General features: G+C 40.4%; 1 protein-coding gene across 9 annotated transcripts in view; it reads left to right on the forward strand.

Annotated features, from left to right (window-relative positions):
- The window catches only part of tmcc1a (transmembrane and coiled-coil domain family 1a), a 47,478-nt gene extending 23,048 nt beyond the window's left edge, over window positions 1-24,430 (forward strand). For 6 of the 9 annotated variants that reach the window (XM_078255313.1, XM_078255315.1, XM_078255312.1 and 3 more), the window contains 4 exons: window positions 15,406-15,663; window positions 16,358-17,049; window positions 20,770-20,905; window positions 22,504-24,430. In XM_078255313.1, coding sequence (XP_078111439.1) covers window positions 15,406-15,663; window positions 16,358-17,049; window positions 20,770-20,905; window positions 22,504-22,818 — 1,401 coding nt within the window. In that variant the 3' untranslated portion in view covers window positions 22,819-24,430. Of the gene's footprint in view, window positions 1-13,769; window positions 13,953-13,972; window positions 14,157-14,185; window positions 14,516-15,405; window positions 15,664-16,357; window positions 17,050-20,769; window positions 20,906-22,503 lie in introns of those variants that run through there. The other 3 variants (XM_078255318.1, XM_078255320.1, XM_078255317.1) reach the window with 3 other exon arrangements.
- The last annotated feature ends 438 nt before the right edge of the window (window positions 24,431-24,868 follow it).

The raw sequence follows: 24,868 nt of genomic DNA on the forward strand, positions 1-24,868 counted from the left end.
TTGACCCACATGTCTGTTCCTTAAACACAGTCCTCTTGCTGGTTTAATGGCTTTATGGTCTACAGTGTTTTCTTTAACTAAGGCAACAGTTTTAGGTACGGAAATTACTTCCTTGACTTGTGTTGTCAAAATACACTGCTTGTGCACCTTTAATTAACAAAAAATGATTGGTGTGTTTGGTTTTCTTCTCTTTACACAGAGGTCAGTAGATTGTTTTCAAAGGGAAATCATTCTCATTCTGAGAGAGGGAGAGCAGAAAAAACAGGAAGACAGATTCAGAGAGGGCATACTCTGCATCCCTGCCACTCCCTGCTCAGTCTAGCCTTTATCATTTGTGTAATTCTGATGAATTATAGATGAGGCTATAGATCGCTGAGCTCAGCTCTGCTCCACTGACCCACTTAAAACACACACACACACACACACACACACACACACACACACACACACACACACACACAATTCAAATCTGATCACAACCTCTAGGGAAATATTGTCATATTTTGAGTCCACTAAAGCCAGAACAAATTCTCTCATTCTCATGTGTGTCAGCCAGTAGGAATCTTTCATTTTTTTCAGTTTGCATCAGAACGGAAAATTACTTCTAAACCCCTGAAACAACATTGGCGGTATGTTTGTTTTTGTTCAAGCGAATGATGCAGTTGGTTGAAAATGTTCCATCTGAAATGATACAGCATCACAAATGTGCTTTTTCTGCATGCTGACATAGACACACATCTTTTATGACTTTTTCTAATCTTTTCTCATGATCTGTCTTGAAATAATATATAACCAGAAGGGCTACACCATTTTCTGCTCTCACTCTTGTCATGTCTTCTGTTCATCTCCTTGACATGTCCTCCCTTCCTCCCTGTTCTCAGTAACTGTGTGCCTTAATGTGACTGCCACATCATGTCGGAATTATGTTACATAAAGGACTGCATGTCTGTCAGTAGGAGGAATGATAAAAAAAGAAAAGAAAAAAAGAATGCAATAAAAGAAGAAGGGTTATTGACAGGAAACCTGTCAGGAAATGTGCAGTTAGACTGACAGTGAATTGTCCATACAGCAGGTGACAGGTGTAGCATATTTTGTACTCTAGCTCCCCCTCGTGGATTAAGGCTGTAGTTGGTTGTGATATTTAAGTTGGCTGTAGTTAGTTGTGATATTCATTTATTGTTACATTTTGTGTTTTTGTTCTGTAATGGTATGATAATCTACACTCATCCCTGGAATAGTTATTCACCAAGCATTGTACAAGCATTACGGACTGTTACATTTTAATATAATTGGATGTAGATCTGTTTACCTTCTGTGTTCAGTATGGTGGACGATGTGATGCACCAGACATGGAGGTGAATAGGGAAGGCACATAGCTTTCACACAAAGTAGAGCAGAGTTTGAGCCGGTTTCAACTCTGATCTTGACTGATGATTGTGAGCTCCATTTTGGAAGTTAGCTTCAGTAAATGAGACAGTTCATTACATTGTTAGATAATCTGAATGGGCAATGAGAGAATGCCCTCTAAGATTTTCGTTAGGTAAAAGCTGTCAAGCGCTGATGAGAACTTCCTATTAGCAAAATGCCAATCCTCATTATCTGTCCTCCGGTTATGAAATCTACTGCTTCCTAGTGGCCTATTTCACAGTGAAGTTTTGCTAAAACTTCCCAAACAGTACACAGGCCCGACTATCCAATAAGTCTGTTTCAAAGTGGGTAGCGAGGTCAACTTGGGGCCACAATAAGTGGCATGGGGTTTGAGTGGTGGGAACAAGAAAATAGCCAGACGAAATAATCTTTCAGGGCCAAAAGGCTGGGACTGTTTGTTCTAGATTCTTCATCTTCCTGCTTATGAATAGGCTGGGCAGTTTGTTTGGGCCTGCATACTGCCCCATGGTACTCAGGGTATTGTACAGCATCCAGCCAGACAAACTCACACATTTTGGGCCAGTGCCCTTTCTGTTTCCATGTTGCATAACCAGGATGGGCAGAGTATAAACAAGCAGCTCCAACAAATACCAACCACCACCGATGGACAAACATTGTTTCTGCCCACGTACCCACTCTGTTTCCCTTCATGTACACACACTGCTTTGCTGTACATACACACTTTCTCTTACCCGATGTACGAGAACTGTCTCTTACACATATTACACCATCACCTGCACATTCATATTCATATATTTACAAACAAAAAAGATAAAGTCTCAAGGTTATAACCCAAACAATATCAGTTTTTTTTTTTTTAACAAAAGTACTGTAAATAACAAACGCATGAAGGATCCCTTTATTTTTTTTAATTGAATAACTGATCACAAAGTGTACTTAGCGGGACATCAAAACATCTAATTACCCAAACTACTTATTGGCCAATATATACGCCAACACGGTTATATCTGCAATAAGCTGATATTAGCCTACATAAAGGCACACCTATTTATTGGTCTAGCTTTACTGGGGGTAAACTGGCATGCCGATATACATGTACTTCCCAGTGTCATCTCCCTACACTTTGTAAAATGCACAGACAGTGACCCAACAAATGTGTTTCATTCACTGGCAAATGTTCCAACATCATACTGTACCTTAGCAAACCCTTATACTTTACAACCTGTAATCAGCTGTACTTACCACAGATTAGCTCTAGGGCTTTTACGCAGACTCTTCTCTTTAGTAGAAAGTAGTTCATGAAAACAGTTGACGTCAAGGTATGTGGATTGTCCAGATTTACCAGGGGTTTTTTCCCCCGAAAGACATGTCTGTGTTAAGTTTTTCAAATGTCATTCTTAAAATTCCAAATCAGCTATCTCAAAATCTGGACTAATTGATACCACAAGTGGTAAATTAGAAAACTTTTTGTTGTGTTTAGTGATTTGGGTGGACAGAGACTTTAAACACATTAATACTTTAATTAATGGCACAGACATGCTTCCTTCTCTGACCCTGAACTGATGATATTCACTGTTATCTGTGTGCAGACAGGAAATAAGACTAAGAACACTTAATTGTTTGGGTTTTTATTGACATTTGTTTATTGTCCTTTCTGCCTGGCTCTGGTTGATGCTGGTATTGAAGTTGGCTACTAAGATGTTTCACGCTCTCTGACCTCGCCAGTCATAATGGCCCCTGTGTATAAAGTGCCCAGTGGTTTATGTAACTGCTAATAGTGCCATTGATTATACTGGAGCTTAGACTAGGGAGGACTGGACAGCCAGGGTTAGACAGGGGGCTTCTTTTCATGGGGAAAGTATTGTTCTGCAAGCCCTGAGCCCCGAGTCATGGTTGTCTCCTTTCTCAGGCTTGAATTACCCCCAGTCCGTGCAGACAAAGCTCTCGCTCTTCTGCCTTTACGTAACCTCTCACACCCCCAAACCATGCCACACCATAACCCATCACATTTTACGATCACATGGATAGGACTGTGATGTTGTTGGCACAGTAAAACAATGGTTAAGTTAACTCTACACATAGATGCATACTTATTGGGAAGTTATAATCCTTCGAAAGCCTTATAACATCATGTAGTCCCAATTGCGTTAGCTCTCTAATTTGAATTCAAGTTTTATGTTTTACTTTCACTCTATATGGCTCTCTGTTCAATCTTCTATCATGCTTACTCAATTCATCCTCTCTCCAATCCCAGTCCACTTACATCAGAGCCAGTCTCTTCCCTTTGTCTTCTGGATTCTTCCAGAATTTTTATGGCTGTGTAGCAACCGCCTGGCCCAAGAGTATTATGCATAATGAGAATCTTGTTGCCTCCATCAACTGGCTGAGGAAACATCTCCACACAAGTTGTTCTGTATGCCTTCATGTGTGAGCTCATCTGTCAGAGCATTGTCCATTCAAAATGTACAGTACCTCTGTTTTCAAACCAGAAATCAGAAAAACCCTGCATTTAAAACATTAGATTGAAGTTTCACTGTAGTAGTTTGATACAAGGGTGGCAGCACTGAGTTTTAAAGCAGTTATATTTGACTAGGGTGGAGCTATGAGTGAAGATTGTGTACTTGCTTGCTGTCATAGAAGCAAGGGAGTTGCTACATTTTGATAACTAGCTATGAACAAAAAATATTAGAAAGTTGGAATCAGCAATAAATGACTCACAAATCGCTCACATTAGCGTACTAAACAAGTGGAAAGCATTCTCTCTAATATATAATTATTTCTTAATTTCAAACTGTCCGTCAATAACAGTAATACGAGTATTTGGCTTTTTTTGCATGCAGCCCACACATGAAATAGACGGACATCCAAATGATTACAAACATATTAGTTTAGATCCATCAATCTTCAATTTCCATAACAATGATAAAGCTGTGCAACTTGCTGCATCATTGTCATCTACTTAGGTCATCTCAGTAGTGTAAGAAAATCTTCACATGTAACAAAACATTTTTTTTATTTCTAATGTATTCCAAAGTAAAAAGCAGCAACAAGGCTGTAGAACTGAAAATAATTAAGAGAGTGGGTGAGTACATTCTCTTTGTTGTGCTCAAGCCTATACTTTATTTATGTGAAGTTGAATAAAGTTAGTATGAAACATATACAATACGTTAATTAAAACTAATTAAATGTGAGTCATTAGCCTTCAAAGTTTAACATTTCTCCATAACATTTTTTGAATGCGATACTGAGTTAGTTACTGATGCATTTTTGCATGATTGTCATGCATATTCTGTGTTCCCAGTCATTGTAATAGAAGCTACTAAATAGATCACATGATACTGTCCTACTGCTGAGTTTGTCATATAACTAGATAAGCATGCCTGCTTTTGGATTGGTCACATACATCACCAGTTCAGCAGGTCATGTCCCCTTAACACATGCGTAAAAAGCATGTGTGCGGAAAAAAAAAATGTAATGTGATTTATTTATCAAATTGGTCATTGTTTTGTCTGCAAGGCACATCTGTCTCAAACCCATTAAATGAGATGCCACAAAAGGATCTTAACAGCGTTTTTTTACTGAACTCATAAGCAAAAATATACTCACACACTCACGTAAAGATGCATCTATTGTAAACGCTATAAGTTAACTTAATTGCCAGTCTACTTCACATGTTCTGGAGACTGGGACAAAACTCCAATCCCAGATGTGTTTCTGTAAAAAAAATCTACATTCAACATTATTGTTAAGTGGAGAAAAGAACAGATGACATGGCATCTAATGAAAAAATATGCACACAGTGTTTGGGCAGTCAGTATTAAATACACAATTTCTCCAAATCTCATCCGACAAATTGGACCCCCACCCCCTCTCCTCTATGAATTTGTCATTGCGGAGCCACTCTGCTATTTCAGATATGTTAAGGCATGCTACCAGTCCTGTCCTGAGTCACCCTGAAAGCCTGGGTATTCCTGGACTGTCAGGAGCTGCTGGAGGGCACATATCCTCCATAGGAGACTTCAGACCTCAGGCTAGAATGACACTGAGAGCAGGGCAAAGAATGAATCATGTTTGAAAAGAACCTATTAGTCTGAACGGTGTGGATTTCCCCTAAGTGACTTATGATTGACAGTTAAGCCATTTAAAAACAACAACAACAATCTTAAGAGAATTTTAACTTGTATTAGTCCAAGTAAGATTTACATATACTTATGGTCCCAGTCCAGAAACAAGTTCACCCGCTGTTCTGAAGTTCGAACTTGGCCTTGGCGTTATTACTAAGTGCCAAATTACCAATCACTAAATTAAAAAGGGGTTACACCACACAAACTAGTTCTTACATAGAGTATTTGTTACTTAGTATTTACTCTTACTACCTGCCATGTGTAACTAGCTAAATGAACTATTAGCTTTGCTAATATTGTCACCATATCTGTCTTGAGATTGAAATTCTGTTTAATAATGATGTGAACTGGGAAGACTAGGATTACACGTCAGAAAAAACTAAATGTACGTCCTCCATATTACAAAATATTACGGCAAACACTAAAGTAAGCTGGATATTAGCGTTATCTTTTAAATATTCCTGTTTTGAATAGAAATGCACATATTTCTCCATCTATGCATATATAAATAAAACCAAGTCATGCCTATATAAACCTACAAGTAAATAATTGGTAATTACATTTAATATACTGTTTTGCAATAGAAGCTACTAAACTATAGAAAAACAGACATTTTGTTAAAATTGTTAAATTTCAATGTTGGAACCTGATTTAGTAAATCACTAGTGTGACACTAGCCAGTAGCTACTAAGGTCTTAGGAAGGACTTTACGAATAGCTGGTGTAACCCAACGGGTGGGTGTGTGATGCCGCTTGCTTAAATTAAGTTATAAAGACAGTGAAATGTATATATGTGTAAATGGAAAGTGTTACAAGTGAAGGGAAATAAAGGAAATGTAGCTTTCATGATATTCACCTTTGGAATAACTGACTTTTTTTGCATTGTTAGGACTGGGCTCTAAACGACTGATGCTGCCATGTGTTGCATTAATTTAATACTGGGGTCAAACCTACATATCACACACTTGCCCTCCCATTTGAGAAAATTAGGTTTGTTCTTATATAAGCAGCCTTTTCCCTAAATCCTACCCTCTCTTTTCCAGTCACTTAAGTCCTCCTGCTCTCTCATTAAAGCCTGTATTCATGCTCTCCTCTCCCCCTCCATCCTGTTGGCTTCTGCACAGAAGTCTTTAGTAGCCCTTGTCCTGCCTTACCCCCTACGCTCCCTGCTTTGCTTTTTCTCCCTAATTGGTTTGTACACTTTTGGAAGTGATGGCTCACAAACACCAAGATTTTCTTGACTTCAAGACTTCCATTGAATTGTAGTTGAAATTGTACAAAAATAGGCGTATAAGAGATAAAACAAAAGTCTTACACTACCTGTACGAATAAGATAAATCTAAAGTGACAACTTTCCTACCGTTAATGGTGCCTATGAATTGTTTCCTGCAAACATAATTAAGCATACAAATTCTAGTAAAATTGATCACCATGCTGTTGCTGTGAAATTTAAATAGAATATTACCAAAGCAGTGTTGAAGCACTTCTCGTCAGTGGATAAGTAACGCAGTGACGCAGCCATAGGCTATAGTCATGTGTGCACACATATGCACAGTTTTGAATAGCAGCTTTGTAATCGTCATATGATCGCGTAATCTGTGTAAACCAGGGCTTTCTTGGGTGCAAGTTTTTTCTCTACATTAAACCAAAACTGTCCAATCCTTTGCATAGTGTATTTCATACATACAATGTATGTAAAAATGCCTGCTTAAGCACAGATCAGGCATTTTTGTGTATGTTATTGGTTGGCAGAAACATTTGGTATAGCCCTGTTTGTTAGCGCACACAGGCAGTGGAAAGTGATTCATTACAGCATGATAACCCGGGAAACTGATTGGCTGCGACAATCATACTGTGTAATAATTAAAAGGCGGGAGTGGAAGATTTTTCTCCCTTTCTTTATGCTTGAGTTAGCCCCTGTTTTGGAGCTGAGCTGGCCTAGAAACTCCAACAACCCCCCCCTCCTCCCTTCACAAAGCTTTCTCACAACCCCTCTTTCCTTAGCTGCCTCTCTCGCTCCCTCTCAGTGACAGCTCCTGGTGGGCTCTTTTTTTGCTGTCTGCTCCCTCGCTCCCCTCACATCCGTCCTCTGGGTCTCTGCCTCTCTTTTCACCCTCTGAGGATTTTATCCCCGACGGACTCTTTGAACACTTAACTTCACAGTAAACTCTTCCTTCTTTTAACCATCCAACCCTGCAAGTCTTCATCTGATTAACCGCCTCTGCTCTGTCACCCCAAAACCCACATCAGACGGACCCTTTGCTCCAGAGGAGTCCTTGTTCTCCCACGAATGTGCGCTGTCTGTGGGAGTCATGCTTATCGAAGCGCATATATTTGTGCTCCATAAGCTCTCTGCCGGTTGCTGTGTACTGCGAAGCGTGTGTTGGCACTGAAGCGTGGTCATGGGCTTTGAGGAGCGACTGCTCTGTGAACCAGCAGCACAACACTCCCTAGACTCTGCGGCTATCAATAGTCATGGTTCATTGCTGGAAGTACCAGGCACTCTATGGATTCTGGATATTCAATCGATCCAACAGTAATTCCTAAGAGTCTCTACTTCCTTGTTGTAGAGTCTTTGTCCGGTGGACTCTGAGTCAAATGGACTTTGTTTGGGAGAAGTGTCCTGAGTGATGAGTGCTCTCCTAGGGCCACGCTCTTCCCCTCTCACCCGGCTGTGGTCGTCTCCCGAGGGACACACAAACAGATAGACAGACCAAACAAAAGTCCAGTCCAGGCCGTGTGCATGCGTCTCCCCGCCATGGAGGTCATCCTCAACCTGGTAACTGCTGACACCTCTCCACATCCTACTCCCACCACTGTGAGTCTTCACCTGTAAATAGTATGTTTTTGAGGTTTTGACTCATTTTATTCACTTCCTTAATGATTCAAGCCATGTCATGACTCCAGTATGTGTTTACATTGATATGGTGTTTATACGGCTACTCACCTTAAAATGGGTGTGTTATGTGTCCTGTGTCTAAATAAGAATATGTGTTGAAAGCATAGAAGATCACCTGCAAAATCTGGTAGGAGACCAAACTCTTGGTGTGAAGAGGATTTTGTCTTGAAATCATAGGGATTGAAAGTCTTTGTTGTGATAGTGGAGCCCTAGAAAAGCCTCTGTTTTTTGTTTCCTCTTTCTCCTGAGACCTGCACTTTCAGCTGATGTGTGTTTCTTTCTCTTGGTTGTGAATAGTTGCAAAATTCTGGGAATTTTTTAAGTTGGAAACTTTCCATGGGAATAAACGGGAATTAATGAGAATAAACTGGATATTTTTAATATTGCTTGTTATAATACTGTTAGTCTATAGCAGGGATCTTAAGTGTAGTTGAAAAAAAAAACATCTTGCAGCATAATCTTGGTTAAAATAACCTGATTTAATGCAACTTCAGTTGAATGTCACCCCTATATTCGTTAATGACATGCACGCATGCAGTAATCAGCATAGGCTACTACATACTATAAATATGGGATTTTCTTTTTTTTGGGGGGGGGGGGGGGGGATACATAACCCGTTGCTATTAACCTATGTGTGTTAATTGTAAAACCCACTTGTTCTTGATAGGCTGGAAACAATAGACAGCGCTGATGGTTGGCTTAGCACGCATATAACAATAACCATAGTAAATCAAAGGCAGCATGCTAGCTACCTTCATATATTAAGTTAAAGGTCAGTGGTTTGGGCTACTACTTAGCCTACTGCAGGGCTATTGAGGCCACACCCACTGCACAGATAATTTCTAGAATCCAACATTCTACAGCAGATTGAAGCTGATATGTTAATATTTATGTTTGTATAAGATGGAGTTTGTATGAATTACCAAACATTTCTAGGTAATTCTCGTAAATTCCCATTAATTCCCATAATTTCCCATTAATTCCTATAATTTCCATTAATTCCCATGAAAGTTTCTAAATTGGAATGTTTGCAAATTCCCCAGCTTAACTTTCCACGGAAAGTTTCCGGAAATTTACCAGAAACTTTTCGCCCCTTTTGCAACTCTAGTTGTGAACACGAAAGGCTTTTCTCACACCCTTTTAATTCTTTAGGAAATGCATGTGCCTGTCTGTTGTGCATGATTATTAGTAGATTGCGTTTGGTTTTGTGCTAATTCATGAGTGAATGTGTTGAGTAAACTGCCTCTTGTCCAGCAAAACATGGAGTTATGTAATTTTCCATAACTGGTGGATGGGTTCATTGTTGCCACATTGGATAAACTTAAAGGAAACAAAAAGTGGATTTCTATTAGAAACATCTCTTGTGTGTCACTTTTAGCGCTGCTTAATGTGGCATGCCTGGATGGGAACTGAAACCATGAGGAAATGAAAAGGACATGGTAAAAAAGGATTAGTGTTAAATGTAGTACAGATTTGTCGCATGCTCTGATGTTTTTAATAACTAAATAACTATCAATAACTAATTGCAGCTACACACTCTATGGACCCGCATGCACTTCATTGCATGCTCATCTCTTCTCTTCAACCCCAACTACACGGTTAAGGCACAAACTCATACAAATGTCTCCGTTTAATAAAAGAAATCAGGGTCACTATGTCATATTGTTGCTATGACGACCACTTTTTTGATTGACTCCAGGGTTAAAGATCAAACCAACTAATCAGGAGTGTGAAGTTCAGTCAGTCAGAGTTGATTGGCTTCGAGGCCTACTGAGTGATAAGGTCAGAGAGATCCAAGTGGTATAAATGGAGAGAAGGCAGCTGTAAAATTCAAAACCACCTTAAAAACGCACCTTAAAACCCTGATTCTTATATCCATCATGGATCCAAGGTCCCGTTGGATATTGGACTCTGTAGATAAGGTTGGAGAACCAACCTTTAACCACTCATACTCGGGTGTGCTGTGTCAAATCAGCGTTGTACCTGTACCTTTTCCGTACTTCAAAGAATGCTGCAGTAGGAGAGGTGTAGAGCAGAACAGTACACTGTCCTGGTGTGTGTGCATCTTGGCACACACACACAAGCTGACATCACAGGAATGCGAGGCATAACAACCAACAAGGTACTGTACGTTTGCACTCACATACAAATAGAAACTTGACCTTGACCATAGATAACAGTTTTTTGTGTAAAAGAAAATAGAAAGGGTAATTAACTAGACCTAAATGTTTTTATTCAAAACAATCAAAGCTCACCTCAATGCTGTGGTTTATGATTTCCATGTTTACATTACATACTGTATTAAAGACAACTAAATAAGCTATAAGTCTAAAACATAAATATTATGAGGGTTTTGTTTCATTCTTCAACATGTGGTGTTAAAATTCTTTATCCTTAAAACATAAGCAGCAGTCGATGGAAAAGGGGTTCAAATTCCATTCGGCCTGACCTGGTCAGCGTGTGTGACAAGAGGTTAAGACTGTCTGTTTCCACTCTTTGGCTGTCAGAACATCTCGACCTTTACTGAACCTGAACTCACCTGAGTTATCTTACAAAACAACAAACACATTAAACAGGACTTAGAGGAGTAGATAACAAGATGGCAGAGGCGCCCTGGTGGCTCACCTGGTGGAGCATGTGCCCCATGTACCAAGGCAAGGCTCCGTCCTTACCGCAGCGGCCCAGGTATCGAAAAGGGTCTTATGACAGCATCAGTCCATTTTTTGCTCTATGATCTACATTGAGCAGGCAAGGAATTTGAAACATATGTGTAGCTGCGAGAGATTGAGATGGGCCAGTACAAGATGTTCTTGTTGCGTGTATCTAATTATGCGTGATGCATATCTAACAACATTAGCCTAGTAATGCTTTCAGAATGCCTGTGTGTGTATAAGACGTATGGCCGTAGGTCTGAGAGTTTAGCTTTGGCTGGGCTTTTCCCAGGCCTTTAGGGGATCTAAGGTAAGTGAGGGTTGCTTTTTCACAGCTCTAAACAGCTTTACTTGGATCAGAGGCTGTTGCCCAACCTGGTCCACCAGCAGGTGGACCCAGTTTGGGACAAGGGTGGAGTATGAACAGACTCCTTCGTCTGTGTGTGTATGCAAGAAGCCATAGGGCAGGGGACGGGTCCATGCAAAACCTTTTGTCTTTTTTTTTTTTTACTGATAAAGTCTAATCAGAGTGGGATCAGGCAGCCCCCCAATTACAGACAGACACACACACACACACACACACACACACACACACACACACACACACACACTCTCAGCTTCCCTCATTAGGCAACAAGCTCCAGTGATGCAGTGCCCATCGCTTCTTGCTTCAGTGGCTCAACACATCAACATGTTTGGTTCTGTTAACCCTGGGAAATTAGCCTAATCATTCAGCGCACCTTCTTTAATTACATGCATGATTAGTCACAGAAAGACTTGACCATTTGGGGATGACACTGATTGTACAGACAATTTGTTCAGTAACTGGAACTATCTGCATCAGAAAGCTGGGATGTGTGGGAACATAACAGTATGAGTCTGTATAAAAATGAGATCATAAATGTGCAGTTAACAGTCACAGAGAATATGAGCCGTCTGTACAGCTGTAAAAGAGGGTACACCGCTGTGTGGTTCCTTCAAATACAGTACAGAAGAACTCTGCTGACGGATCAATGACCAGTAACAGGCTGTTTATTTGTTACCAGTGTGTACAGATCATTAGGCCTTCTTATCTAAAACCACTATCTACTCTGTATTGCACGATACTCAAGTCCAAAGGGTTTAGCAGACTCGTCCTTTGCCCTCTTTATCTATGGTATATCTTTAGTCAGAGGGCTATACAGTATTTAATTATTCAGATAATGTAGTCATCTGTAAGACTAGAGCAAACTAGGAAATCTTCACATTTTACCCCATGGAATGCTCATATGGATTAAATAGGAACTTCAATCATGCTTGCCCTCATAAAGCTATTAATACTGTTTTGTTTATAGCCGAGAACAGACCATGTGCCGCTCTGATACGTCACCTCTTAGTTCTCTACTGTGCCAGCCCAGCAGGCTGTTCTATTTCTCTGATTCATTTGATCACCTTGTCGCCCGTCAAGGGGATTTGATCATGATTAGACTTACTGTACACAACAGTTGTTAGGTTAATTGACTCATGGATGTGGTCCTTCTTCTATTTAACACTGTTGTACAGTTATCCACATGATGCAAAAGAATTTCATTGTAAAGCCAAATCACCTAAACATTGTAAATGACTTATTTATTTACAAATTTTTCCTTGTACTCAAAGGAATGTGCCCGGGGGTGGTGTGTGTGTGTGTGTGTGTGTGTGTGTGTGTGTGTGTGTTTGTTTGTGTGTTTGTGTGTGTAGAGGGATGTCAGACTGGTTTTTCTTGCCCTCTAGAGGTACTGTCTATTGGCTGACACAAACAGAGAGATCAGAGCCCACACCCGCAGTCTGCCCTGTAGCCTCTTGTTCAACTCGATTTCACTTCACATATTAACTCTGATTGCAAAACGTTTGCCACCCTTGCCGGTAATGATTTAAAACATCGTTCGCCAATATACTGTAAAAAATAAACTAAGAAACTGTCTGTTTGTGGTGTAGGTTCGAGATACTGATCACCAAGTGTTTTGTGTGGTTTTGTGTTGCCCATTCTTCCATGTAGTTTATTCATTTATTTGTTGTTAAAAGTAGCAGCAATGAGCTCAGTTACTGTATGAATGACATTCCCATGTAATAATTCCCTAGTTGCAATTCCTGTACCACAGAAAGCCCCATGGATTATAATTTATGCATTTATGTGTAAGTAGTTTACTGTTGTAGTTGGTTGAGTTAGAGCTAATTTAAACAATATATATATGTTAATCTACATTAGTGCATCATATGTTATAAACGGATCACATATTTTGTATGTAAAATCTTAGTTTGAAAAGTAAGTAATAACTACAGCAGTCAAATAAATGTAGTGGAGTAAAAAAAAAAGGTTTCCTTCTGAATACTTGTGAGGTATAAGTATCAAGTAGCATGAATAGAAATACTCAAATACAAGTACCTCAGGTACTTGAATTAAATGTAACTGCTATTGTAATTCTAATACTGATAGACATAGTAATTGTAGTAGCCTGGTAATACCGGTTATTAAGTGTTGTAGTAGTATTCCTATTTTTCTGTGGATGTTGTAAGTCTCTCAGTGAATTATTTGCAGTAACATAAAGTCCCTGACTAAGGAGCTATTTCTGCTCTTGGTGAGGATGATTGACAGCTGCCTGCCGCGGAGCTCAGTGGATAACGTCATCTCTCAGCTGGGAGGGGAGGGGGCGGGGCGGGGCTTCCCGCTCTGCCCTGTTAGGTGTGCTTTAACTTTCACAACAAGCCCGGCGAGTTGGAGCGACAGCCGTGCCCGGCGAAACTTAAAAGAACCGTCGCGGATTTAGCTGTTTAACTTCAACAAAGTGTCAGGACCGATGAAAATACACAGCTCACCTTCACTTTGGGGAAAATGCACTGGGAACAATTTTTCCGTTTGACGAATGGAAAGGTGAGCCGCTTTTTGCGCGTGTTAGGTCGCTTCTGTGACAGAAGATGAGTTTTCAAAAAGAGCTAATTTGGGGCAATTTATGTGTACTTTTAGTCATTTGTCAGAAATAAACCTTTGTATGGAGTTTTGCTTTCTACCGGAGACGCTGTGGTTTGTGTTGACTGTGGTGCCTGTCATCAATTAGTCATGCTATCGGGCATGCAGGTGAGCAGCCGGTGCTTTGTCTTTACCTGTTATGGAGTGGTAATAATGACGAGCCTTTTCAGAGGCTGAGTGGTGGATGTCTGCTCTAACTCTTTCCCTGGTCCTCTCAGGCTTTTTGTTTTTCTGGGTGGCTTCTGGCCCTCCAATGTGTGCTGTCAGGTTCAGCTGTTTATTTTGTGTGCATGCTTAGTGATGAGAGAAATATTTCAATTACAATCCCTTTTTGCGCGTTTAGCTCGAGCAGTATCACAGTGTTTCTATGTTCTTCGCCCGAGGCGTTAAAGGAAATGAATCACATTGGCTCTTGGCTGCCTGTGATTGAAGGTGCTACTAGACTACTGGGTTCATCATCTTTTCAGGTGGAGTTAATTTAGTTTTAGGAAAATACAAGAAAAACCCAATTTTAGATTTTTTGGGTTTTAACACAAATGCCTTGTTTGACAAAATCCGGTCAGTGTCTGAACTAAACAGACAAATAATTCTTAATCTGTCAAACTGTTGTGAGCAAAAATCTAATATCCTGTCAGTCTTGTCCTATATCGTCGCACCCTAAACAAACAAAAACAGAGATTTAGAGCTGCAACAATGAATCGATTAGTTGTCAACTATTAAATTAATCAGCAACTATTTTAATACTCAATAATTGGTTTGATTATTTTTTTTATTAAAAAAAGGAAAACATCTGATTCCAGCTTCTTAAATGTGAATATTTTCTGGTTTCTTAACTCCTCTGTGACAGTAAACTGAATATCTTTGAGTTGTGGACAGGATAAGAGAACGTCATCTTGGGCTTTGGAAAACACTGATCAACATTTTTCACCGTTTTCTGACATTTTATAGACCAAACAAATAATTGATTAATCGAGAAAAATAATTAATCGATATTGAAAATAATTGTTAGTGACAGCCCTACAGAGATTAGGCTTATACTCTTTTCAGTCTGTTCTTGCCTGTTTTACAAAAGAGACTTGTGGATAGCTGTGGATTCACACTTTGAAACATTTAGTTTTGTATGAATGTGTTGAAAATTTTGAAAGTCATTTTTTTTTCCATCTACTTTCTTTTCTTTGTAAATGAATGGAAAAAACAATATCTTTCATCTTCCTCTTTAGACAAACTGACCGTGAGTGGCTGCAGAAATGCAGAAGCCTCTCTTTTTATTGCATGTCAGCCAAACTCTCAATATGCCACTCACACTTTTTTCATCCCTTTTTTCAACCCCCCCTCCCTCTCTTCTTTTTACTGTCAGATTGACCGGCTGGAGGTGAGTGGGCTGGGACAAACACCCCTGGCTGTTTCATGTGGCGCAGACAGTTCATTCCCTGGAGGTGAGGATGGCACCCCAGACCCTCAGCGCACAAAGCAGGCAATCGCCCAGCTGCAGCAGAAAATCCTTAAACTCACAGAGCAAATTAAGATCGAGCAGACAGCCAGGGATGACAACGTTGCAGAGTACCTCAAACTAGCCAACAATGCTGACAAACAGCAAAGCACACGCATCAAACAGGTAAAATTAGGAGTTGTTGCACTTTACTAAACTATTAATATGTATATATCAAGACAAATGAACATAGGGGACTAATTGTTTTATATTTTTAACAGGCTTATGTAATAGGCCGTCCTTCCAGAAAAATGCGGAGTTTTTTTGTGATTGTTGCGGGCAAAAATCCTTGATTATGCGGCACGTTTTCTTAAAAAATGCGATGGAATATGCGGGATATTTATGCAAATGTATGCGATGAAATTGCGGGAACTTGCAAATACTGCGGCTTCATCGCGGGGTTTGCAGCCTTTCGATGATTTTCACGTCGCATAATTACGTCACTTCATAACGTTCCCATGGCAACAGGGGAAAATGGCTGCTCTTGTGTGAAGTAAACGCAACATTTTTCAACTTTCTGCTAAGATATATGTGACTTTTTTGCAACAAAAATGTGGGGATTATGAAATCATGCAAGCCCCGCATATTTTGCGCGGAAATCGGCAATTTATGCTGCGAAAGTGCGGCGTATTTGAAAAAAATGCGGCCCCCGCATAAATATGCGGACTTTGGCTGATTATGCATTGAATTATGCGATCGCATAATCACATTTTTCCAGAGGGACTGAATAGGGAGGGAACTCACTAAATAAATTGGGAGTGGGTTATCGCAGTGTAATGTGTATTCCCCTCACTAATAGAAGCCTGTTTGTGGCTGTCAGGTTTTTGAGAAAAAGAACCAGAAGTCAGCGCAGACCATCCAGCAGCTGCAAAGGAAACTCGAGCACTACCACCGGAAGCTGCGGGAAGTGGAGCATAACGGTATCCCACGCCAGCCCAAGGATGTTCTGCGGGACATGCAGCAGGGCCTGAAGGATGTCGGAGCCAAAGTCACAGGCTTCAGTGAAGGCGTGGTGGACAGCGTGAAGGGAGGCCTCTCCAGCTTCTCCCAGGCCACCCACTCTGCTGCCGGGGCCGTCGTCTCCAAACCTCGTGAGATTGCGTCGCTGATTCGCAACAAATTCGGCAGCGCTGATAACATCCCCTCTCTTAAAGACTCTCTTGACGACCCCTCAGTGGAAGAAGGTGTGACAGGGGCTGGCGGACGTTCACTGGGCAGCGTTGGGCATCACCTCCAGCCCAGTCCCAGGTATGGTAGTGAGGATGACTGCTCTAGTGCTACATCAGGCTCAGCGGGCGCCAACAGCACCACAGGTGCCCCCGGAGGTCCCCCAAGTTCCAAGGGCAACACACTGGAGAGGAGTCAGAGCTCCAGCCTGGACATGCTGCTGCAGGAGATGCAGGAGCTGAGGGAGGGCCAGGCAAGGCTAGAGGAGAACCTTGATGGTTTGAAGAGCCACTATCAGAGAGACTACACAGTTGTTATGCAAGCACTGCAAGAGGAACGCTTCAGGTACAGAGAGAAAAGGGAAAATACGATTGCGTGTATCATATATTCCTAAACAGTATACTGTTTAGCAAAAGAAAACCCCTACAATTCTTACAGTGTGTAATCAGGAAGAACTATTGTTTTTGGAAACGTACAGTCAGGTCCATAAATATTGGGACATCGACACAATTCTAATCTTTTTGTCTCTATACACCACCACAATGGAGTTGAAATGAAACGAACAAGATGTGCTTTAACTGCAGACTTTCAGCTTTAATTTGAGGGTATTTACATCCAAATCAGGTGAACGGTGTAGGAATTACAACAGTTTGTATATGTGCCTCCCACTTTTTAAGGGACCAAAAGTAATGGGACAGATTAACAATCATAAATCAAACTTTCACTTTTTAATACTTGGTTGCAAATCCTTTGCATTAAATTACAGCCTGAAGTCTGGAACGCATAGACATCACCAGACGCTGGGTTTCATCCCTGGCGATGCTCTGCCAGGCCTCTACTGCAACTGTCTTCAGTTCCTGCTTGTTCTTGGGGCATTTTCCCTTCAGTTTTGTCTTCAGCAAGTGAAATGCATGCTCAATCGGATTCAGGTCAGGTGATTGACTTGGCCATTGCATAACATTCCACTTCTTTCCCTTAAAAAACTCTTTGGTTGCTTTCGCAGTATGCTTCGGGTCATTGTCCATCTGCACTGTGAAGCGCCGTCCAATGAGTTCTGAAGCATTTGGCTGAATATGAGCAGATAATATTGCCCGAAACACTTCAGAATTCATCTTGCTGCTTTTGTCAGCAGTCACATCATCAATAAATACAAGAGAAGCAGTTCCATTGGCAGCCATACATGCCCACGCCATGACACTACCACCACCATACTTCACTGATGAGGTGGTATGCTTTGGATCATGAGCAGTTCCTTTCCTTCTCCATACTCTTCTCTTCCCATCACTCTGGTACAAGTTGATCTTTGTCTCATCTGTCCATAGGATGTTGTTCCAGAAATGTGAAGGCTTTTTTAGATGTTGTTTGGCAAACTCTAATCTGGCCTTCCTGTTTTTTGAGGCTCACCAATGGTTTACATCTTGTAGTGAACCCTCTGTATTCACTCTGGTGAAGTCTTCTCTTGATTGTTGACTTTGACACACATACACCTACCTCCTGGAGAGTGTTCTTGATCTGGCCAACTGTTGTGAAGGGTGTTTTCTTCACCAGGAAAAGTATTCTTCGGTCATCCACCACAGTTGTTTTCCGTGGTCTTCCGGGTCTTTTGGTGTTGCTGAGCTCACCGGTGTGTTCTTTCTTTTTAAGAATGTTCCAAACAGTTGATTTGGCCACACCTAATGTTTTTGCTATCTCTCTGATGGGTTTGTTTAGATTTTTTCAGCCTAATGATGGCTTGCTTCACTGATAGTGACAGCTCTTTGGATCTCATATTGAGAGTTGACAGCAACAGATTCCAAATGCAAATAGCACACTTGAAATGAACTCTGGACCTTTTATCTGCTCCTTGTAAATGGGATAATGAGGGAATAACACACGCCTGGCCATGGAACAGCTGAGCAGCCAATTGTCCCATTACTTTTGGTCCCTTAGAAAGTGGGAGGCACATATACAAACTGTTGTAATTCCTACACCGTTCACCTGATTTGGATGTAAATACCCTCAAATTAAAGCTGAAAGTCTGCAGTTAAAGCACATCTTGTTCGTTTCATTTCAACTCCATTGTGGTGGTGTATAGAGCCAAAAAGATTAGAATTGTGTCGATGTCCCAATATTTATGGACCTGACTGTACTTCTAAATACAATACTGATCATTCATATCGCTGTGCTGCTGTTGACATATCATGACAGGCGACACTCGCCCTGCTCACGCTCTAAAGAGCTTTATCATAGCAAGTACACACTGTAGATAAAAACATAACCTGGACCTAGACCTCGTCTTTATACCTGGGCATCAAAGCACGTGTGCCATTGTCACATGCATTATGCAGATGTTGAGTGGCAATCTTATTATTTGCTATGAATCCCCCATAACCAGTACTATTACAATGTCTAACTCTGTTGCCTGAACAAGTTGCTCTAGCAATTAGACTGAAATGTACATTCAAATGTTACGAGCTTCATAGGGCTGCACGGTACGTTCTGAAATCAAAATCTCGATTAATTGCACATTTTACCTCGATAACGATAAATGAATGATAATTTAAAAAAATTGTGATTCATTTTTTGTTGTTGTCATAGTTCATTGGCAAGGTTTGTACTGTAAATAGGCTCAAATATTGAAGGTGAGCTATTTTTTCTAATTCAAAAGTGCTTTATTTTGTGGTTTTTAAAATAATTGAAGGAAACACACGAAGCTGGAACTATTATGGCTATTTAATGAAAATGTATAAAATTGAAATGAAAGCACACATTGCTTGAAATGAAAATTTCAGTTTTATAAAAATGATCGAATTTATCGTCATGGGAAAAATACGTTGATAACCTATACGTCGATAATTTCGATTAATCGTCCAGCCCTAGAGCTTCGTGTCAGTTTTGTTGTTTTGAGACAGCAGTTGAGAATTTCACAAAAGTGACAGACACACCTGTACAGTTCACAAGTGTCCTCTAAGTACAAAGATCTTTGGTGTTATTTCAGCCCTTGTCCCAGCTCTGCATGTCTCGTCTTTAGACTCAGACGTCTCTGTGCAGCTTTTGTTTTGGTTTGTCTGTGGGCAGTTGGCCGTAAAAAACACCCTCACATTCCTCCAGAATGTTCTGACAAGAGGGCACAAAGATTAAGAGGGCAGGACAATGGAAAGGAAGGGAGCTATAGTGAGCCGCTTACATAGTAAAAGAAACATGAGCATTTTTCTCCCTAAAATGTCCATCAAGAGTCAAGAGCAGTCTGTGTTTATCCTCTAAGACCAAAATAATAGCGAATAGAACAGAATGACCACTAAGCATCTATAACCCGCCTCTTGGGAATAATCATTCAAAACCCAGTCATGTTGCTAAATATCTTCTCAGGGACTGAATCCATCTCTTGCATAACTAAGAAATGCCTAATATTTGACTTTCTAAACTAGGGCTGCAAATAACGACTAATTACATTGTTATCAATGTAGCGCTGAATCGATTAACTTATCAACAACAATTCTGATAATCTATTAATTACATAATTTTCTAACAAAGAATGCAAGAAATGAGCTGCTCCTAGTTTTCCCAATGTGAATACTTGTTGGGTTTCATAGTCTTCTATAATAGTAATTGAATATCTTTCATGACCTTGGGCTCTAGGAATACGTGATTTAGCCCTTTCTCTATTTTCTGACATGTTATAGACCAAACAAATAATCAGTTAATCAAGAATGTTTATATTATGTACCTGAAATATTTAGAATGAATAACTCATACAGACATACACAGAGGCAGTCTAATGTTTATTCTTGTGCTATGTTGTCCATCCAGTTGTATGTGCCTGCCAAAATGAACAGCAGTATAGATCCCTCTCCTCCTGCTGGGTACCTCCCATTGGCCACTCTCATACTGCTGACTCTCTGCGATTGGCCAGTTGTATCAGCAGATGAGTAAGCATGCCCTAATCTTGTCAGGGCAAGTCATTAGTTCGGTCAGGTGGCATGTGGTCAGATGCCTTCAGGGTCTGTTTCTACTAATTCCTGCATGTGTTTCTTTAGTCTAAGCTAACTATGCCCCAGACTCTGACGCGTGTGTTTGTGGCTTCAGGTGTGAACGTCTGGAGGAGCAGCTGAATGACCTGACAGAACTTCACCAGAATGAGATCCTTAACCTCAAACAGGAGCTGGCCAGCATGGAGGAGAAGATCGCCTACCAGTCCTATGAGAGAGCCAGAGACATACAGGTCTGTCTGCCAGGCTAACATCCGCAAGCACACCGCCCATGTCAGAAATAAATTAACGGCTACAAAAATCAGATTAGTCGAAATTACATTTTCCTAGTCTCTTGTTGTACTTAAAATTGGCTGTTTAAAATTCTGTCCGTTGTACAAATGAGCTGGCAGAAAGGGATGATGAGACTTTTAAGAGGATAAAGCAAAGTGTTCAATTAAATGACAAGTTCTGGTCCTCACTTCCGAGCGATGAGTCATTGAAAGCCATTACAGAATACCTAATAAACACACACGAGTAACTGCATTACATTTGATATGAATACAGCAATGCACTACATTTTTGCACTTACTCATACAGATACTTGTGTTGATATTATCATTGGCTTATGACATTTTACTAAAGAAATAAGCCACTCAAAATAATTTCATAAAAAGTTATTTAGGTTTTGTCCATATTTAATAGTTTTTAATTCCAAATGCCCTTGTCAGAAGTCTGTTCTCAAAGTGATGCTTTCGTTCTCATAATGCTCTTGTCACTAATCCTTGCTCCCTGGCCCGTCAGCCAATCTTATGCTCTCAACCTCTTAGCAGCACGCGCAACAGCTGCTACTGAATTTAGCCAGGTAGCTCCTGTTAACTAGAGCAACAACAAGGTAATTGTGAACTATCTTCAGAATAAGAGTGACAAAATGACATTTCACAATGAAAATTGTTTAAATGATGTCACAATTTCTTATTTACGTAGTATTCTGTAAATTTAAATTTTCATTATATCACAGTCTTTATTTATGTTGCCATTTAGAGTTCCACACTAAGAGGTCTTTCAATGGAAAGTGCTAAAGAGAGCTCAGCCTCATTTTAAGTAGTTGTAAGCTAATTTGGTCTGCTCAGACTAGACGTCAAGTATAAGGTAATCGCCCCTCAAACAGCTAAAGGCAACATCTCATTGTCCATTGTCCATGTTGAATGTAAACAGGAAGATGAGACATGAAATCCTGTTTGTCTATTAGCTTTTCTGTTTGTTCAAAACACAAGCATTTCCTTGTCATTGACTTACATTACTTCTGTCCTTTCCTGTTATCTATTATAGCGTTGTGTTTTTTACATGTGTATACCTGCATGAAGTGTGTTTACAGTTTAAGTTGCCCATCGGCTGCATTTCTTTTCCTCGGAAGCAGGAGGCAGTAGAGGTCTATTTTTTTATATATATACACACACACACACGCACGTTCAGTGGGCACTCTGTTAGGGACACCTGTAAAATCTAATGCAATCCAGTACAACAGTTCACCCATAAATTGTACCTTTACAAAGTTACAAAGTTACTAATGTTCATTTTGATTGACACTGTCAGAGAGGTGTTACTTTACTGTTCATTATTAAAGTTGTGGATTTCAGTGATGTTGAACTGGATTGCATTTTACTGAGAGATGCTTCTAATGTTTTATGCACCCCATATACAAACATGAAAGGGCAAGAATATTAAAATAACATTTGAATATAATGCAGTACAGTAAAGTGGACATTAAGTATATACAGTAGTATGTTGTGGGTTTAGTTCTCTTAACTCCTAGTGACTTTGCTGAGTTCCTTCTGCATGTCTTCTGCAGGAAGCATTGGAGGCGTGTCAGACCAGGATCTCTAAGATGGAGCTCCAGCAGCAGCAACAGCAGGTCGTCCAGTTGGAGGGGCTGGAAAATGCCACTGCCCGGACCCTCCTGGGAAAACTTATCAATGTGCTGCTGGCCCTTATGGCTGTCCTTCTGGTCTTTGTCTCAACTGTGGCCAACTGTGTGGTCCCGCTGATGAAGACGCGCTTGCGCACGCTCTCCACCCTCCTCCTCATCCTCTTGCTGGCCTTCTTGTGGAGAAACTGGGATGCTCTCTCGGGGTACACGCACCGCGCACTGCAGCCCCCAGGATGACCAGATTGAAGCCAGCACATGTTGCTTTGGTGACACCAGGAGATGTAACTTTAGCTGCAATCATGCAGGAAGTTTGAAGAACGTGATTGCCGTTAGAATGGCTGCGTGGCCAGGCACGGAAAATACGGCCGAGCACATGCGCACACAGAATCAAGAAAAAGTGGAAGAAACAGAGTAAAAGTTGAGAACACTCATGATTGTTTTTAGGAAGGACAAGACTGTTTACATTTTTAAAAATGAACTATTGTGTTGCTGTCTCTCAGAATGCAGCATTGTACTGTTTTTATCTTTAGAGTTTAATCAATTATAATGTTATTTCTAATAATATTGTTTTGTTTTTTTCAACGTTATTTTATTCAGTACCATGTAGCATTACGCTCTTCTCACTCTACAGGACGGGGAGCTTAGTCAGGAAACTGGGTTGGCGATTTGCTCCAAAGGCCCAGTCCAATTGTTATGAAATGCCAATGTGATAATGTGGTTGATTGCCTTTAGGAAAAGAACTTTTACCTAGCTGTGATTGGTAGATTTGAACCAACAAGTACATGTACATGTACAACATGTATTTGAACTTGGATCAAAACCATCCTGGGAGTTCCTTGCTGTGATAGAATTTGTTCATACAGAACATTTTGAAGGACTGACCATGACCTTTGAGTGTCAGATAAACTAAAAAATTGTTTTGTGCTTCCTTACCATTTCTAATAGCAAAGATCACACGCTTTTACTTGTTTCCTTTTTTAAGTAAAACAAGAACTGTGTTTAATAGGGGGGATTATAACTGAAACACAAAGACAGAATGGGCCAGCCTGAGAAGGAAAAATTACAATGCGCTACTCACCATAGAAACGGCACATAAACACACAGAGAACATCTGGTTACTGTTAAAGCATCTAGCCATACTTGCAACATGTAAACAATGCTGCATGTTTTCATTAAGAAACAATACATAGGAGCCAGTTTTGTGTTTAAAAGCAATGACACAAAGCCATTGTCCAAGTAAAATCAATTTGCCTGGATAATTGTCTCCCCTCCTGCCATATTTGATGTGATCAGGTCAGGAAAAAGAGACCACTGGTGCTTATCCAGTTCCATCTCAGTTGGAACAGGAATGCTGCTGCTTTATATCTACAGTGCAAGTCGTCTCCACTGCCGTGTTAGTCAAATGCACACTGATATTGTACTCTTCATCAGACTTCCTTATTTTTCTGGCCGTCCGTCTTTTTCTACAAGTACACCATCTTATGGTGTATTCACCCAGTGCCAAACCTTAGTCTACCCAGGGATGCCTGAGCACCCAAAGGGTCCAAGCTGATAGGAAAGAAAGGGGAGGTTGCTCAGCAGGTCTCGCTTTTATTCAGATACAGTATGCCATGAGTGTCTTTCCTGGATGTCAAGGATGTATCTTTTTGCAAGGGAAATCTGTTAGAGAATTCACAATCTGAACATGAACTTGACGCCAGATCTTTAGTGGTGTGCTTCTGCACCTTGTCTCATTGAGTACAGTTCATTGGCTGGGTTAACAGTCTTTATTGTACACTCTCTCTCTCTCTCTCTCTCTCTCTCTCTCTCTCTCTCTCATATCAAGTCAAGGACACAACAAGATGACCTAGTACATTAAATAATTCATTCTGCATGTCATGCTGAGAGGCTGATTTCCTTACAGATAGCAAGATCATTTGAACTGTACAGCTGCACTTTAGCACACGGCTAGATAACGTATAAGTCAGGCTGAGATTTGAGAAACCTTTGGTAGACACTTTAAAAGTTGTCTCTTAACCCTTGTGTTGACTTTGGGTCACATTGACCCATTTTAAATTTTTGTTTTATATCAGAAAATATGGGACGTAGAAATAAGCGCTGAAAAAGTGTACAAGAAAAATTAAAAAATTTAAAACGTAAAACAAACTGTGAAAAAAGGCATCAAAAAGTGTTTTTTTCAAGGTTGAAAGGAAGACAGCACAAGGGTTAAGACAGTATGCCTCCGTGGAATAAGAGTTGACTCAGGTCAGGATCACTGTCATCCTTGTCTAAAGATAAAACCCACCGG

This window comes from Sander vitreus, chromosome 7 (genome assembly GCF_031162955.1).
Source record: "Sander vitreus isolate 19-12246 chromosome 7, sanVit1, whole genome shotgun sequence".
In the NCBI taxonomy this organism is placed as follows: domain Eukaryota; kingdom Metazoa; phylum Chordata; class Actinopteri; order Perciformes; family Percidae; genus Sander; species Sander vitreus.